Raw genomic sequence first — 17,875 nt, forward strand, 5'->3', positions numbered from 1 at the left:
TAAATAAACAAACAAAAAAATACTAATAATAAAAGGAATGAAAGTACCAAAAACAAGTTAAGTAGTAGAATATACAAAACAAACAAAAACAAACAAACACACAAGCAAACAAACAAAAAAAAGAAAACACTGTAAGCCCGTTTATTAAAAGTGGATTCTGGCTTGATGCTGCTTAACTAGTGACATGATGTAATTATTATTTTCAGGCCTTTTCCTGGGACTTGTGGTCGCCACTTTTTTTTTGTCATTTCTGAAGACTTCTACTTCTGCTTTCTTACAGTAACACATTCATCAAGTCATCACAGGAGATAAAGGGGAACTTTTTAAGATGTGTGACCTTCTCAGTGATTCACATGTGAATTCTGCATATTTTGACTGTCTCTTGGTTTTAGTTTTTGTTCCTCTTTCTTTTATTTGCACCATTTCTCCAACCCTCCCTCCCTCAAACCCAAACCTCAAAAGAGAAAGATGCATCTTCAGATTGTTCACTTGATTTAAACCTTTAACTTCTTCACAGCTCAGGCTCAGATTTGTCGCTCTTTTCTCTCAGTCTGACCTTCATCTTTTTTACTGGGCAGTGTGTCAAAAGGCCCGGCCAGCATGAGTTATTGAGGCATTCATGTACCTGCATTCCTGACATTCCCTATGTATATCTCCTGTTGGCAGGGGCTTCCCTGGGCCCATGTACGGATGTACAGCAGAGAACAAACAGGATGTTCGACACACCGGATTGAACGAATGCCTCTGATTCATAATCAGTTTGTAGTATTTATTTATAGCTCTGTTCTTACCTCACTCATATCTTTGTTTGTGTGCATACTTCCTCGATACATGAGTCTCAAGGGTTGGGTTGTCAGGTGGAAACAGATTGATGTCACTGTTGTGTGGATGTCAAAAACTTGCTGGATAAGCTCATGTAAACAAATTTATGTTTAAGTTCTTTCTCATTTGAAGTTTGAGAAACGTCTGGCTTCAGAAGACTTTGGGAATCTTTATCTAAAGCTGTGGCTGTTACTCTGACTCAAAGAACCTTGGGATAATAACCGCCTGTGTCTTGAACACAGCTATCACTATGTTTCATCACAGTTATGTCATCGTGTGAACGAACAGATTAGCAAAAGTGTTCTGGGAGTTGGTTCTTAATGTATCAAGCAAAAAAACTCCAACTTCCTGTTTCTTTGGTTTGCTGTGGAATGCCCATTTAGTCTTGCGCGGTATAGAAGTGACCGAAGATGGAAAGTTATTTCTCTCAACAATTACTCATGGGTCACTATCCAGAAGATGTGAGTTCATGGGAGAAGAGAGGAGGATGGAGAGGGAGCAGAAGGAGAAAGCAAATGCAAACCTCATACCACTATCACAGCTGTAAATAATGTCACAGTTAAACCAACATTTTAACATTTAACAGGACTTGAACACTCAGAGGTTTGAGTTGTGTGATGGATTTTTAACCATTACAGATTTTTATTTTTTTATTTATTTTTTTATACATATTTTTATTGATCGTTTTCTTGTTAGAAAACATAAAGGACATTCAAACATTACTAACTTTACAGACAAAAACAAACAAATTACAACACTTTGGCAGTTATGAAAAAATAAACAGAAAGACAACCCAACAATACTGAAGTTAGTCAATCAAAACTTCACTTTAAGTGATGGGCTCTAACAGTGACAGCAGATTACCATTAAAGATTTTTAAATGTGAGGATTATCTGCTGTTCGTTTACTTACATAATGAGGACTGTAATGTCTTTGAGTTTTGGAATGACACATTTGCTATTTTAACGGTTGGATATTGGACATTATCCGAAAAACGTTCTTGGAATCTAGGTAAACTACTTTTTGGAGCTTAATTTAGGACAAATATTGATATAGGTATTGGGCAAATATCCTTATCTTTAGCTCAACCTGTAACACCAAAGAGCCAAATCAACTACCATAAGATTGTCTTCTCATCTGTCATGCCTTTGTTTGAAAATCAAAAGTAATTGTTAACTGTGATAAGATCAGTTGTGTCTCATTGTTTTTACTTACTACCTGCTTTAGGTCTGACACAGGAATGCTGTTTGAGCAGACTGCGTTTGCATCCAAAAGAGTTGCTTTACCTGTTATGTTAATATCTCAATAAACACACTCTTAACTGAGTCTGATTATATTTGCTGTGTAAACATGAACCAGGACAGGGAGGGGTGATAATTTCACCTCTTGTCCTGTTGGAAAAACATCGTCTACCCTCTGCTATCTGCCCCCCCTTCAACTTCAGTCCCACCTTAGGAGAGAGTTTAGCTGGTGTAGCATCTGCCTTGTTGGCTCTCCTGGTCTTTATGCAGGACTCCTGCTTTGTTGTGATTGCCTGGTTCAGGTTACCTTACAAAAGAGCGATAGGGTGATTGGATATCTGCTCAGAGAAAGGGGGGCAGTGTTTTCTCACACTCTATTCTGTCACTTCTAAATCAAGGAGTCTTACCCAGGAGCTGTAAAAAAACACCTACAACTCATTCATTGTTGGAGTTGATGTGCGAAAACACACGCACACACATGCTTGTATAACACATAGCAGCTAAGTTACAAATCTGACATTACTCAGGCCAGTTTTTAATTTCCTGAAGAGTTCAGGAAGTCCCCGCAGCCTCATGACGACAATAGCCGAGCCTCTCATCCTGTCTCCTCTCATTGTGTTTCGATATGAAGGAAAAGCAGGAGTCCAAACAAAAGCTCTGACAGTCATTAATGAAAGCTGGTGAAATACATTCAGATGCTGTCATCTGACTCTGATTCACCCTGACGTGTACCATAAATGATGTCATTGAATCAGGTCATCCTGCTGGTTGAGCCCCACCTCATGTTGTCAAAATCTACCGTATGTGGGCATGACATTTTCAAAATGACGAATGTATTTACCCTTTCTGTCCCTCGTATGTCTTACAAGGCTGAAGGCAGTTAATTTTGTCTCCTTGCTTTTTTTCTGAGGCACTTTATCTTGAACTAAATCCATCCACCTCAGGCACAGAATCAGGGTGTCCCCTTCATTTATTGTTTTTTTTCGACATTTATATGCTTAAAGAAAACAGTAATGCCAGCTCTCATGCTCACTGTGTTTTCCTTGACTCCTTGTTGGCTCTACATTCCTGATAGGGATCAGTGGCCTGGCTTTGTCCAACCTCTTCAGATAGCAAGACAGGACATCTGGTCTCATCTTCCCCCTAAGGTGCTGGTCTAGAATTTTCCTTTGTGACCAGATCAGTGTAGTTTTTAAGAAATATGTTGCTGTTATTGCTAAGGTGCTTAAACTAAATATTTTGGTACTTTTAATCACCGTAAGAACATTTAAGGTGCATTTCGACCAAGAGTTCCGGGGTCTTTTAGCCCCCAGAACTACTTTCGCTGGAACTAAAAGGTTCCTGTGCCCCCATTGTTGTCTGCGTTTCGACCACGGGCTGAAGTCTCGGGTAGATTGTGCAAATCAAGCCAGTGACGTATGGAGAAAAAAATATATATTAAATAATATTTTGAAATCTTAATAAAAAACTAAACTAGTATGCATTCCCAGGAACTCCCTCTGTGTTTCAACAACTGTGTAAACTCCACCAACACCGTAATGGTTAACCGAAAGTCCCAGGACCTTTGAAAAGTACTACCCCCCAAGCAGGGGCTTTTCAAGGGGGGAGATGAAGTACCCCTGAACTAAATTTAGACCCTGGTTCCTCCGGTCGAAACTCATTTAGTTCAGGGGTAGAGTCCCTAGTTCTCAGGGTAAAGTTCCTGCAGTTGAAAAACGCATTTAGTCTGATGAGTTTTTTTCTGGTATTTAAGTAATAACAGTAGCAGGCCTGAGATATGTGAGGGTTATCTTGGTCTCTAAATTCATGCTAAAGTAAAGAAAGTGTCAGAGAATGAATGTCAGAAGAGGGTCTGAAAAGGCTGATAAAAGTTTTTAGTTCCATGAGCTTAATAACTGTTTCTTTGGGGCTTGAGTTGCCCAAAAGAAAAAAGATGAAATGTATTCTCAATTCAAAGGTTTTATTACTTGTATTGTGAGATAACATTTTTTTATTTTGGGAAATCAGCTTATTCAATTTCTTGAATAGAAATACGAAGATCATTGCCACTTTCATGTCTGTCTATAGGCGTTTTTCGACCGCAGGAACTTTTCCCCCGGCTCTAGGGACTCTTCCCCCTGAACTACATGTGTTTCAACCAGAGGAACCAGGGTCTAAATTTAGTTCAGGGGTAGTTAATCTCCCCCCTTGAAAAGCTCCTGCTTGGGGGGTAGTACTTTTCAAAGGTCCTGGGACTTTCGGTTAACCGTTACGGTGTTTGTGGAGTTTACACAGTTGTTGAAACACAGAGGAACATTTATGCAGTTTTTTATTAAGATTTCAAAATATTATTTAATATAATTTATTTCCATACGTCACTGGCTTGATTTGCACAATCTACTCTGGACTTCAGCCCGTGGTCGAAACGCAGACAACAATGGGGGCACAGGAACCTTTTAGTTCCAGGGAAATTAGCTCTGGGGGCTAAAAGACATCGAAACTCTTGGTCGAATTGCACCTTATTAAAGTGAAGCCACAGTATCTGTATCTTATCCTTACTGCGTACATTTGATGCTAGTAATCAAGTACACCTAACCGCCAATTCAGAGAAGAGAGTATTTAATGGGCAGTAAAACTCACCTGTTGGACAAACTCTGATTTGTTTTCATGGTCAAACATGAAAGAAAATGTCAGCAGTGAGTGAATTGCACCATCTCTGATAAAGATCAGCATGCAATTTGTAAGACTTGTCCAAGTGACATTTTAAAAGTGGGGACAACTAGAAAAAGTTTAAATACATCAAACCTCAGAGCTCATTTGAAAACCGGACACAACAAAATATCAGGACTGGGTATCAATTAAAATGTTTTATTAAATATTTGTGCAGAGCTTCACAATTGGGGCATCTCTATCAAATTATGAAAATGTTAAAGAAATAAAGTGAGGCTGGCCTGACAAACACAAGCTGATTTATTAATTATTTAGCCCTATTGGTGCAGCTAGGATCATTTTGTGCCTTTGAACATTGATTGATTTCTTTGTCTCAAGTCTTGGTGCCAGCTAAACCAACTACCTTTTGATCTATTTTTAACTTAGCCTGCAAGTATGTGAGAGGTATAAGTCTTCTCATTTAATCTCATTTAATTGTAAATGAGATCCAAAACTGTTCCCCCATTGTTCATACTTCATCTTATTTCAACTCTTGCTAGTGTTGGTCATTTTTTATCTGTTTATTTTTTACTTCTTCTTTAAAACACAATCTCGAAGGATCCAGAAATCACAACACTATGCCAAACTAATTAAAACATAACCCTGCCACACCTCTTGTGGGTTTAGGTAGTCCATTGTCAGTGCATTGTTGCTGATGTTGGCAGTGCAGCTGGTAGTGTAGTGGTGCCTCTCCTCCCTGGACCCCACCCCGATGAGCAGACACTCAGACTTGTTGGGGGTAAAGAAGACTGTCTGGGCCTCTTCAATGTCTGAACTGCCACAGGCTCTGTCCAGCCTCCTGAGCTCTTTAGCCACCCACTCATTTCCCTCTGAGCTGATGACAACTAGTCTGGCCTGTGTAAACCAAATCAAAGTAGATAAAAACACAGACGCTGCATTTCCAACCCACTGATGGAGCACAAAAGAGAGATCAGAGTGAATGCATTTGCTTTTTAGGCCACTTGTAGGGTGTTATAGTCTGAAATTAGATTATACTTGTAAATAATTGTTCCATGTTCATACAACTATTCCATTTGTACTGCTTATAAACCCCCACAGTTCTACATAAACTAAATCCATGATGCTAGAGGTACGTTTTCAAACAATACTGTAAAACAATCACAATCATATATCTTAGCTCTGTTGTCTAAAAGGCATTTTGACATACCAAGTAAATACTGGTCAAATAAACCTCCTGACTTAAAAAAAAAACAGAATGAAACTGATAATGAAACTTTGGTTTAAAATTCTGTTGCATGCTTTATAGTGACCTATAGTGAAACATTTGGCAATAAGGCTCCCTCTGCAAAGAGCTCAAACTTGAAGAGTAATTGAGTCTAGAGTGCTGTGGTGTTATATCTTATCCTCATGGAAAGTGTGAAGCTGTGAGAAAGATGGAGGGGGAAACATCCTGTCACTCTTTTCCATTCGTCTCTCTGGGACGCCTCTGACTGGAGTCGCAGGTCATATATGCTGGACTCAGGGCTGGTTGTAAATCAGCTCGGATTAGGAAGCTGTCTGGTTTAGAGGCTGGTGAAGTTGCCCTGTTGACACTGATGTCTGCAGTGACCCTGGACTCTGCAGTATCCCCCCCTCTCTGTTGCAGGGGTCTGTGCGTGACTGGAGTGCTCTGCTGAGTCCCTGATGACTCTCCTGGACTCTTCATGCCTCCTTAACCAGAAACCTGACCCTCTCAACTACTTTAACTGTTGAGTCTTTACAAACCTCAGTCTGTCTTTGTCAAAGCTCAGGTTTCTCTCTGTTGTAGAGTATATGCCCTCTCTGTTGGCCTCTGTTGCTCCTCTGCTTAAATCTCCTCCACGACATCCTCTCACCTCTTAATGCCTGTCCCACATTGAGTTTGTTTCCTTTGTTTGTTCATTACTCTTTGAATGAAATACTATTTCACTATATATTATTTGTTAGGGTAATCTTTTACTTACTGAGTCTGTCAGAAAGTGTGGAATTGCTTCCTGGTCACATTTTTAAATAGTCTTCACGAACGATCAAGCATATAATGTATTGTGGTCTGCTAAGCATTTGACTCTATTAGAGTTTAATATTAAACAGTTTGTCATTCTGTTTGCAAACCTGGTCTCCTGTTGCTGCTAACAATGGGGACTCAATGATTACAGAGATAGCGGTGATAATAGAACCAGTTCATCTGGTCCTGCAGTGTGCTGTTGTTGTGTTTTACCCGGATTCTGCTCTGCACAGCAGCACCACAGGGCATAACACACTGACCCTGCCCACCAGCCATTGTTGGAGATTTTCTATTGGGGAAAAAAATAGCTCAAATGTCAAAGGATGGGAATGGCAGCACACCAAATCATAACAAAGCTCCACATTGAAATCCTTTGTCAGGCCAGACGCAGGTCGAACAAGAAAGGCCTTACTGGAGGAGAGAGATATGTGGGCATCATGGTTTCATAACAAGCACCAAACATTTTTGGAATTTCTGTAGTATTTAACCCCGTAAATGGGCTTGCCATTTTAGTGTGACCCTGCTCCAGCTCTCCCATAAAACAACATCTTTTTAGCTTCTTATAAACACAGGAAGTGCAAGATTGTATCGCTGTGGGAGAAAGTGAAATGAAATTAGCTAAATTGGGTTACTTGGCTCAAATTACCCAAATCTAGTCAGAAAGGAAACATCCCCTCTGCTTTTTGCTCTGTCGTAGGAATAACATCTTACCTTCCTCCATTTTTTTTCCAGCAGTGCTTCTTATACAGTCTTTTTAACATTTGTAGTGCTGTATTCATCTGCGCAGTCCCACCTGTATTTGTTTACACTACCCGAGGCTCCAACTGACAAAAGGCAGAACAGTATGAAACATCAAAGTCCCCAGTGTATCTTTATCACTCATAATAGCGGGCACCTATTACATTACTGACTGTGTGTAACATGTTGTGGAATGATTACAACTTTATTCACCTCTAATGAATGTAATTATAAGTTAGAACTATAACTCTCTCCAAATCCAATAGTAGTAGGCATGTTTTTGTCCCTTTAATCTTTTTTTTTTTTACAGGATGGATGATCATCTTTGTGCCTTTGTGTGCACATTCTTGTTTCTTTTGTGTATACGTGTGTTGGCTTTGGATGTATCCCAGTTATTCAGAATTACATTCCCACAAATGGGGACCTTGCTCTCTGCCTGTTTGCCCCACTTTAGTATGCATGACTGACCAAGAAAACAAAGGGAACCAGGCTTTGTGCCCAGACAGAAAAAGAGCATATTCAGGTGTCTTTTTTAAGTGACAGAGAGTTCAGGTATAAGTATGCAGCCTGTGTTAAATATGCTCAGACACAGACAATGTATTAGAGACAGATATAGATGGGAGGTACGTCTCCTCACTTCCTAGTCTGACCTTCCTTAAGACTAGAATTTCTCCCAGGAGGGATAGGGGAGGAGAGGGAGCAGGTTGGGGGTCAGACATGAGAGAAAATTTACTAGTATAAACTACAACTATAAACAGCACACATTCCTCCTGTAATTCTGGACATCTGGTATGCATGTTGCCTCTTCTCTCCTGCGTGGGATTTATAAAGCAGGTTATGTCTAAGGCTCCATATGTAAGATCTCTGCAGCTCCTTCCCCTACAGTAACAGCATGTTATAGGAAGCTCTGTATGGTGCTGCTTTTTTTGTTGCATTAGCTATGCTTGCATATTGGTATATCTTTCTTTATAAGGCCATACTACAGGAGCTGCCGTCTTATTTATGCTCCTTATTGATTCCTAAAGTTGTCAGTTGCTGTCGTTTTAGGTCCCATGGACAATTTCTTTTTATCATTCCTCGGACTCGCTCTGTCTTTGGTAAAAGTGCTTTTTAATGTCTTTGCTCCTTCTTCTTGGTTTAAGCTTCAGGGTCACCTGAAACTGGAATGTTTAATCGATTGGAGGATTTTAAAACTAGGATAAAGGATCATCTGATCAGCTTGTGCACATGTTTTAGAGCTTAACACTGCTAATTTATAAATTGATGTAATAGTTACTTGCTACTATATGTTTTGTCCTGTTCTATTTGTGAAACTTGTTATGCTGCTGCCTTGGCCAGGACTCCCTTGTAAAATAGACTTTGTATCTCAATGGGACTATTCCTGGTAAAATAAAGGTTACATAAAAAATTTTTAAAAATGCTTTTAGCAGACTTTTTAATACGTTTGTATGAGTTTGTGATCACTCAAGACAAACAAACCAAAACACATTTTTTCGAACTATAACAAAAAAATGCATAAAAGAAATGCAGGAGCAGCGTTTCCTTATTTCAGACCTCTTTAGACAAATGATTCATGATGGGCTGATACAGTGAGCAAGTGCTCCTGATGTGGAAAACTTATTTTTGAAACAGTTTCGTGAGATGTTCAAGCCCTGCCAGAGACTGAGAAGTTGTTATGGGAACAAGAATATGTCATTTTTCATCCATCAAACACTCTACCAGTGGCAAAATGCCAGTGTGAACTTTATGTCCGACCTGGGATGGGTTTACAGGGTGCTGTGTTTTAGATGGGAGTTACAGCTGCAGGTTAAAAGTCAGGCTGACAGGCTGTTTGTGGCTGGGCTTATGGGTACTTTTGATTCGGGTGTAAATGAGAGTTACCAGTGCAAACAATCACTCATGTCTCTTCAAAGAGAAATGCTGAGGTATTATTTTTCATGAGTTGGCAAGCACTCTCATAATGTTGTGCTTCCTTATTTTTAAGATTTCCACGTCAACCAGTGTTAGCAAGCTCTTGACTTCATGAAAGAAGTTATACCTCAAAACCTTGTGTTGCATAGTTTGTGTTATTTTTACTGTTGTCACAAGGGCATAAAACCTTTCAGTGGGCTGGTCTCCAAACACAAATTAGAGCATTTAGGGTTTAAATTGAGCCACAGTAAAGTGGCTGCCTCAGGACGTGTCGTGGGGTCTTCAAGAGTCTTTATGAGGGGATTAGATGACAGGTCTGGTAATAGGCTCGCTCTTTAATTGTGGCTTGTTGTGGTTAACAGTAAAGTGTGTCTTAGCAAGGAGATGCAGATCATCTCCTGCTGCAGGATGCTAAAAGTCAACACAGGAAGTGAGGTCATGGAGTAAGTCCCCAAAATGTTGCTTCTGCTTTGCGGTTGGCGCCAGAGGTCTGTAAAGGCACAGTCTGTAATAGACACATGGTCTTGCTCTAAGTCATCAAACAGAAAAAAAAAATAAAAAATTATGCTGCAATAACTAATGCTTCCTTTTTGTATTTTTAGAATTCTATGAACCTGCCGCCAGACAAAGCCCGCCTCCTCAGACAGTATGACAATGAAAAGAAGTGGGACCTGATCTGCGACCAGGTGCGTTCAAAATCCCTTTTTCATAAGTTACCAAACCAATGTACACACACCTGGCTTCATAATTTTACTCATCATGTACCAACTTCAACAAACACACTGCGTATGCTTTCTCTGTTGTCTATTTTCAGGAGAGATTTCAGGTAAAGAATCCACCTCACACCTACATCCAGAAGCTACGAGGATACCTAGACCCTGGAGTCACACGAAAGGTGAGACAGTACACACAACCCATAACCATACCCTGTATAAAATATGGATGTAGTATCCGTGACGTCACCCATCTGTTTCTGAAGGGCTGTTTTGAGGCCAATTGTCGACGGTAGCCATATTGCTGCTGTCGAGCGAGTGTGATGTAAAGAGGTGGGCTTTGAGCCTCCTAGTCAACAGCTACAGTGTTCCAGCCTGCCAATCAAGTCAGCTGTGCCTCTCATTGGAAGACTCGTAATCTCAATATCTTAGAAATTGCTGGGTTAGAATTTTTTTTTACCCCCCATACAGTGTGTGCAAATCGAGACATGAGCTATCCAGACTACACTCGTCTTTTGTACCAGGCTGTAAACATGTTTATTTCTGCTGTAAAGATCGTCTTTTTTGAATTGGTGTGTATGTGGTTTCCGGTACTTCCGGAGCAAGCCTCAGGCTGATCCTCGATGACCGGCAGTTTTTTAGCACTTCCGCATTGTACTCATATTTTTAGACCGGAGGTTGCCGCTTGCCTTTAATGTTGTTTCCATTTAGAGGGGAACTAATTGTCTTTACACAAGTTTGAAACTAGATAGAAATAGAATAATACATCTGGAGGTGAGAAACTTACCAGACCTCTTGGCCCATTAATACTTGAGGCTACATTAGCCACTACTAGCATAACACAAGTGAAATAACTGTATAAACTGTGAGCAGTTTTGATGGCTATATTAGCCTCTGCTAGCAAATACACCCTAATAAGATGAATAAACTAAAACTGTATTGAAAAAGAAGTTTTGTTGCCACTACTTGCTTAAAGAAACTCTGAATAATGAATTAGCAATTAGCTGTTACGTTTCATCATCAGTTACATTAGTTACCAATAGCTTAACACACCAGACAAAAGAAAGGATAATATGTTGGCAGCTGAGTTGTTTCCTTGGCACATTAACTCACCTCCAAAAGCTGAACAGTTGGTGAATTAGTCACATTATCAGCTATATTAGCCATTAATAGTGTAACTCACATTAAATAGATTGATAAACCGTTGTTGGTTAAGTTATATTATTGCCTAAAGTCCTGCGAGCATAAAACACCAGAAAGCTGGTGAATGACACAACTTAAAAAACTGTTTTTGATTCGATATCATTGCTATAGCTGCTACAAGCATAATAAACCAGCAAAAAAATGACAAACTATTGGTGGCAGGAATACAACCTTGACTACATTACCTGCTTCTGCTGTGACTCATCTTACAACAATCGAAGAGTTGAAAAATGAGTCACATTATCAGCTCCTTTAGCCAATACTAGCATAATTCATGTTAAAAAAAAGTAATATCATTGGTTCTATTAGTTGCTGCTAGGATAACATAACAGAAAACTGGAGTATGTCACAACTTAACTATCTACCAGCTTAACTTACCTGACAACAAATGAACCAACAGTTTGGGCATGAGTCCAATATCAGCTCCATTAACCACAGCTACACCAAAGAATCTGAAGTATAGCACAACTTGAAAAACTATTTGTGGTTCAGTTGCATTATTGATTACGCAAGCAGCTACCAACATACAGTCACTCATCTAGCAAAGCCTGAATAAACAGTTTGGGATTAAGTTACATCGACTACATTAGCAGCTGCTTGAAAAGTATGCCAAAAATAGTTATTACAAATGCTGTGCAATTGACTTTATCATAGACTTTTAAAGACACATAAACACAGTTGAAAAAAGGTAATTCAGGGCCTATTTGGTTTTGCTGCTTTAATTTCAGATATCTTTTCAGATATTTCAGATATACTTCCGAAAACAGCAATTGTTATAGCACTACATTTCTGAATCAGTGGGATTCTTAAACCTTTGTTGCTCATATAGTGGTGTCTACATATTGATAAAACTGCATCATAACTCTTTGTTCTTATAATGCGTTGCAGAAGTTTCGCAGGCGGGTGCAGGAATCTACAAAAGTCTTAAGGGAGCTGGAGATCTCGCTGAGAACAAACCACATCGGGTAATCAATCCTTATCTCACCCAGTATTTTGATGGATTGCACAAATGTATTTCTCAGTGTACAATGCCCAATGAAATCATATCAGTATGGTAAAGAATAGTCTTTTCTCTGTGCTCTAGCTGCTGCAGGGACTCCCAGTGCTTATGGTGCCCAGATATCCCCATTGTTTTAACTTTGCCAAGCTCTGCAGCTCCACTTCATAGAGCTGGTCCTCATAATGCCCAGATGGTAGCTATTGTGCTGCCTCGTCCACTCCCCCATAGTGTTGAGCAGGAAGCTTTGTTGTGTTTGCCAGAGGGACAGGAAGCCAAGTTGACCAATGCTGAAACCAATGAAAAGCACAAAAACACACTCAGGGATACTTTAATGTTTACACATTTGTCAGATTTTAAAGTAAACAATCCTTTTGTATTGTTTTGTGCTATTTTGTAATAGACAATGGGCTTTCAGTGTGTGTGTGGATGTTATGTAAGCCTTTGAAGCCTTTATCTTCAGTGTTGCAGACTTGATCCTTGGCTTTCTGAATCTTTGTCACACAGATAATGACACATAAAAAATGTGCTGCTACGACTTGCCACTGATTACAACAAGAGGGAGCCTGTAGAATGGCTTTGATTTACTGTAGAGTTCATTGAGTTTCAAGAATAACTCATATTGTATTAGGTTCATCAATACAGGTCAGTTTTGATGTGTTTCCCAGAAATACACAGAGGCAAAGAAAAGAAGAAATATATTTCCAGTAGACTTTTTGTGGGTGGGATTAAGTGAAACAGATGCTGGTTTATCGTGTGCGTCTGAATCCTGGACCTTCTCTGATATGTTATTCCTGAGATTGCCAAGAAAATCTGAAATAGCAACTGCTTGGAGAGAAGTTGGAGGGAGTGTGAGGGAGCAAGAGAGAGAGAGGAAGGAGTGAGGGGTCAGAGGCAAGGAAGGGAGAAAGGGGAGGGAGGCTGCAGACAGGAAACTGATGATCAAGCCCGCCTTCTTATCCACCCCCTCCTCTTCCCTTCTGCACCCGTTTTTTTACTCTTTACTGCTTTGTTTGCTTTCCTCTGTTCTTCTCCTCACCTCTCTTCCCTTTCCCCACCACCCTCCCTCCCCCCACCTCCCTCCCTCCCTCCACCTCCCTCCACTACTTGCCTCTTGATTGCTTTCCTGCCTGTCTTACCATTGGCTGGCCAGCACACTGTCACCGTAGCCAGCACTTCAAGACTATTTTAAGAACCTTTTACCCCAATCCTGTCCCCCCCTGGAGTTCCCTGAAGAAGTGGGGAGGAGGTGAAGGGGGTCTTGTGGGGGAGGCAGACCAAATACTGTTGACTGTCAGGGGTTTGACTTGAGCCCAGCTCCTTCAGCCATATGCCCTCCACATTCTTTCTCTCGTCGCAATGGGAATTCCTTTGTTTGGAGTTGTTTCTCTCTCAAGAAAAGTGGAATTAAATATAAAAGAAACCTGAAGCCCTGCTTCAGTTTACTTTCCATGACATTCCTGAAAGTTCCTCCATTTTTTGAGAGTGAGGACTCAGAGTTGCTTGATAAGATTAGTTTACTTAATTACTTAATTTTGCGCTTTTTGAAATTGTTTTAGTTAGTAGCAATGAAATAAAATGATACTCTCAAATTCATTTGAGAGATAACACGGTGTGAAAGTGAAAATCAAACAGGAAAGAAACACAAGCTTGCATACAGACAGACATACCGGATTTAACCTCAATATCTGGCCTGAAACGGAAGGTAAAGTGGTGTGTTAACCCCCCTGTTTCACATGAATGTTGTATATAGAGGCACAAAAAGCTGTGTAAAAGTGCAACACATAAAAGTTAACATCGAACCGTATGCATTTGTCTTCATGGTTTTACACCTCAAATCACAGCATTGTAATGAAAACACTTTCTATTTTTCATTTTGAGGAGTCCTTTCACCTAAAAAGACAAACACACCCTATAAGTGAATAGCATATATGTTCAAAACAAGACAAGATGGCAACAAGAATAATCTGTGGAGCTTAGAATAACATCAAAATCCCTTCTCTGCATTAATAGCTGAAACACTGTCCTAAAGGATAAGGGTGTGTTCTTAAACTGGTGCCCTGCTAACTCCTGTCTATTCCTGTGCGTCACAGGTGGGTCAGGGAGTTCCTCAATGATGAAAACAGAGGTCTTGACGTCCTGGTGGAGTACCTCTCCTTTGCCCAGTGTGCTGTCATGTGAGTACCTCTGCACAAACTTTTACACACAAACACTCTACACACTTCTATATTTCTCCTTACTGCAGCCAAAAACTTGCATAAGGAACTGGGTTGGGCAGTGTATCCAGCTGCTGAGTTAACACGTTGTAGTCCTTTAAAGCCTGGAATAAACTGCTTGTGCATCTAAAAAAGTGCAAAACTGCATTTGTGCCTTCTTTGGATGTGTTTGTATGCCTTGCTGCATACTTGCCAAAGTGAATGTGTTTCCTGACAGAAGCTACATGTGCTTGAGGTGAAGAGTGATACATTGCCTGAATTGGACACAATATATGTGCTGAGCTTTATCATGCAGCTTGATGACAGTTCTTGTGATAACCTCTGGCTCTCTACCAAGCTGCGATGCTAACCTAACCTCCCCCATGCCTCCTTATCTATTCTCTCTGCTCCTCTGTGTTGGCTTGTACGTCTATCTGTCCGTCTTTCTGTCTGCCTGTATGTGGCCCAGGTTGAATTTTGAGGGGCTGGAGAATGGGGAGGATGGATACTTGGACAAGGCTAAATCTTGGAGCAGGTCCATTGAGGATCTGCACAGTATGGGCACCCAACCCTTCTGCAACACACTGGTGCGCTCAGCCCGCCAGTCTGTCCTTCGGTACGTATTGCTCAGCTAGCTTCCCTGCTATTACCTTCCCTGTTTTTGCCTTGCTATGCTAACATTGAATGTCAAATAATATATTAGCATGCAAGCCAGTTATTCTGGTGTTGTTTTGTTTCAAGAAAGTGCCTGAATAGTTGATTTGTGATCAACTGACCTCCTTCTTGAACTTGAGGCTCTTCAGATTACGAGCAGTATCAGAGATAAAAACTTAAGTCTTGAACTTTTGCACTGTGAGACTCTCTTTGTTAGTGCTCCTCCTTCATCTGTCCAGATGTGCGTCTACTCTGCACTGTTCTCAGATGAGAGCCAGCTGTGAGCTGCAAGCATATGCTGGACAGTTGTGATGCTCTTCTTCATCCCTGAGCCAGGAGATGAAGAGGCACAAGGCGTCAAGTCTCCCAGGAGTAAATAAGCAGGAGGAGCAGAGTGAACAGCAAAATAGTCAGGCTTTCAGCATTTTGATTGAGATTACCACTGAATCTGTTTTGGTGTAAGATTATGTAACGTGTGGTTTTACTTTACAAAATGTTTCATATGATTCAGAAATGCTGGATCATAAGACATGTAAAGCCATTTATAAACTGTACAAAAAAGTGATATTATTTACACATGATGACTGTGCAATACAGTTGTGTAAGAGCAGTGGTTGACAACACGGAAACCAGGCATCTCCCATAATGCATCTGTGACCTCAAAAGCCATCTAAGTTTTTTCTGACAGACCTCGTCCTCTGTAATTTTCTCTCTCTCTATGCCACACTTAAAACACAAGTCATATGAACAGCAAAGACACTTCAGGAATAGATACACCAAGCTGATTAAGCATCAAATTTGAAGTGAAACAGAACGTTTGATGGCTAAACCTCTACTGCTGTTTTTAACCTTTGCAATCTGTTGCAGCTATGGCACTGTTTCCAACAGCAAAACCATCAAGAACTCTCGCCTCGTGAGCCAAAAAGATGATGTGCATGTGTGCATCATGTGCTTGAGAGCTATCATGAACTACCAGGTAACCAGACAGTGATATCATCATCTTTTACATCTGTTACACAAGTGAGGATTTTGTGTTTCCTGTGCAGTCTGTATATTCACAGTTGTTTTTTTTTCTAACCACATCCTGCGCTCTCTCTCTCTCTGTCTCTCTCTCTCTCTCTCTCTCTCTCTCTCTCTCTCTCTCTCTCTCTCTCTCTCTGTCTCTCTCTCTCTCTGTCTCTCTCTCTCTCTCTCCCTCCTTCACGCAGTACGGCTTCAATATGGTCATGTCTCACGCGCACGCAGTCAATGAAATTGCTCTCAGCTTGAACAATAAGAACTCACGGTAAGAACCAAGGCCCCTCGTTTCCATAGAGGCAGGTCTGGCTCAAACAATAGGGGGGAGACCCTGCAGCCAGTTCATATGATATGCTCTCATTCTCCACGGGGCTGAGCTTCCCTCTGAAGTTGGAGATCAGAGGAGTAGATACAGGGTGTTAGAGGAATATTTACCAAAGGCAGATTATTGCTAAACCTCTTTGGCTGATCACTTCATAATGAAGGGTGGAAATGTAAACACTTGAGAAACTTTGAGGATCCACACTTGTTATAAAATTCAGTGTGATTTATAGCTTTTAACTTCTCTATGTTGAAATGTTTGCATTTGAGTTGAGGACCTACATTCTGGTTCCCACCTTTATTCTGAGAAAGTAGCATGTTGTATTAATGAGTGTCTCCTGTATGTCCAGGACAAAAGCGTTGGTCCTGGAGCTGCTGGCCGCCGTCTGTCTCGTCCGAGGAGGTCACGAGATCATCCTCTCAGCATTTGACAACTTTAAAGAGGTGCCCAAAGAAGGTTTTTTAGGGAAAATTTGGACCATCACTTCCCAATGTTGCACTGTTCACAACTGACATTAATTAAATTGCCATCACTTCCCACATCACTGGAGCGCATGAAGGCATAAAGGGTCAGTGTAGAGGGATAAAAGATGAGGCTTTCTGGGAGTTTTCATGTCTACTGAGGGTGCAAGGAAAGCTCTACAGTGGCCTGTCTAAGGTCATTAGTCTCATTAAGACACCAGATGTGAGCCAACCTTGAACAGTGATAAGGATCAAGTCCCTGATGAGAGCCAGCAGACCACAAAGGTTTGCTTAGCCTCTCGCTTTCTGCCTGCACAGTCATCTTAACACCGGAATGAGAAAATTACCTCCCAGCTGAAAGCCCCAGAGAGACCTGGAAGCTAATCAACCCACTAGTCAAAACAAGATGGTATTTCTGTTGTGGTGTTTTTTTTGTTTTTGTTAATTAAATACTTAATAAAAGGTGACAGGTCTTTGATTTTCCACAAAAAATACCGCCAGTGGTAGTCAACCACAGCTATCCAAGTAATCATGAGTTAGATTCACAGCTGCTAGGGTTGCCAGAAACTGGCAGGGTTTTTATGATTCGTCCAGTACAAAAAGAAACACTATTTATAACTTGGAAAACAGAAGCAGAGTATTTTCGTGTAGGAAACTGGCTAAAAACCAGCTCCCTGTCTTTTCTTATACTGACTGTCTTTCCCATGAATTATGAAAATAAGCAGAGGCGGTTGTTGCAAATGGAAGAAGCCATCGTTAGTTAACATACTGCAAAACTCTTGGGATGGATTATGTTCAGTCATGGAGCGTGTTGAAAAAAAATAATGTTAAAGCTATAATTTTTCACATGAAAGATTGTACCAAAGTACATACAAAAGGCGTTTTTCGACCGCAGGAACTTTACCCTGGAACTAGGGACTTTACCCCTG

General features: G+C 40.6%; 1 protein-coding gene across 4 annotated transcripts in view; it reads left to right on the plus strand.

Moving 5' to 3' along the window:
* fmnl3 (formin-like 3) overlaps positions 1-17,875 on the plus strand; it is a 40,161-nt gene that overhangs the window by 8,047 nt on the left and 14,239 nt on the right. For 3 of the 4 annotated variants that reach the window (XM_034696803.1, XM_034696802.1, XM_034696804.1), the window contains exons 2-9: positions 9,987-10,070; positions 10,199-10,279; positions 12,189-12,265; positions 14,391-14,474; positions 14,962-15,108; positions 16,014-16,122; positions 16,355-16,431; positions 16,835-16,928. In XM_034696803.1, coding sequence (XP_034552694.1) covers positions 9,987-10,070; positions 10,199-10,279; positions 12,189-12,265; positions 14,391-14,474; positions 14,962-15,108; positions 16,014-16,122; positions 16,355-16,431; positions 16,835-16,928 — 753 coding nt within the window. The remainder of the gene's footprint in view (positions 1-9,986; positions 10,071-10,198; positions 10,280-12,188; positions 12,266-14,390; positions 14,475-14,961; positions 15,109-16,013; positions 16,123-16,354; positions 16,432-16,834; positions 16,929-17,875) is intronic. The other variant, XM_034696805.1, reaches the window with a different exon arrangement.

The sequence above is a fragment of the Notolabrus celidotus genome, chromosome 11 (genome assembly GCF_009762535.1).
Source record: "Notolabrus celidotus isolate fNotCel1 chromosome 11, fNotCel1.pri, whole genome shotgun sequence".
NCBI classification, from domain to species: Eukaryota; Metazoa; Chordata; class Actinopteri; order Labriformes; family Labridae; genus Notolabrus; species Notolabrus celidotus.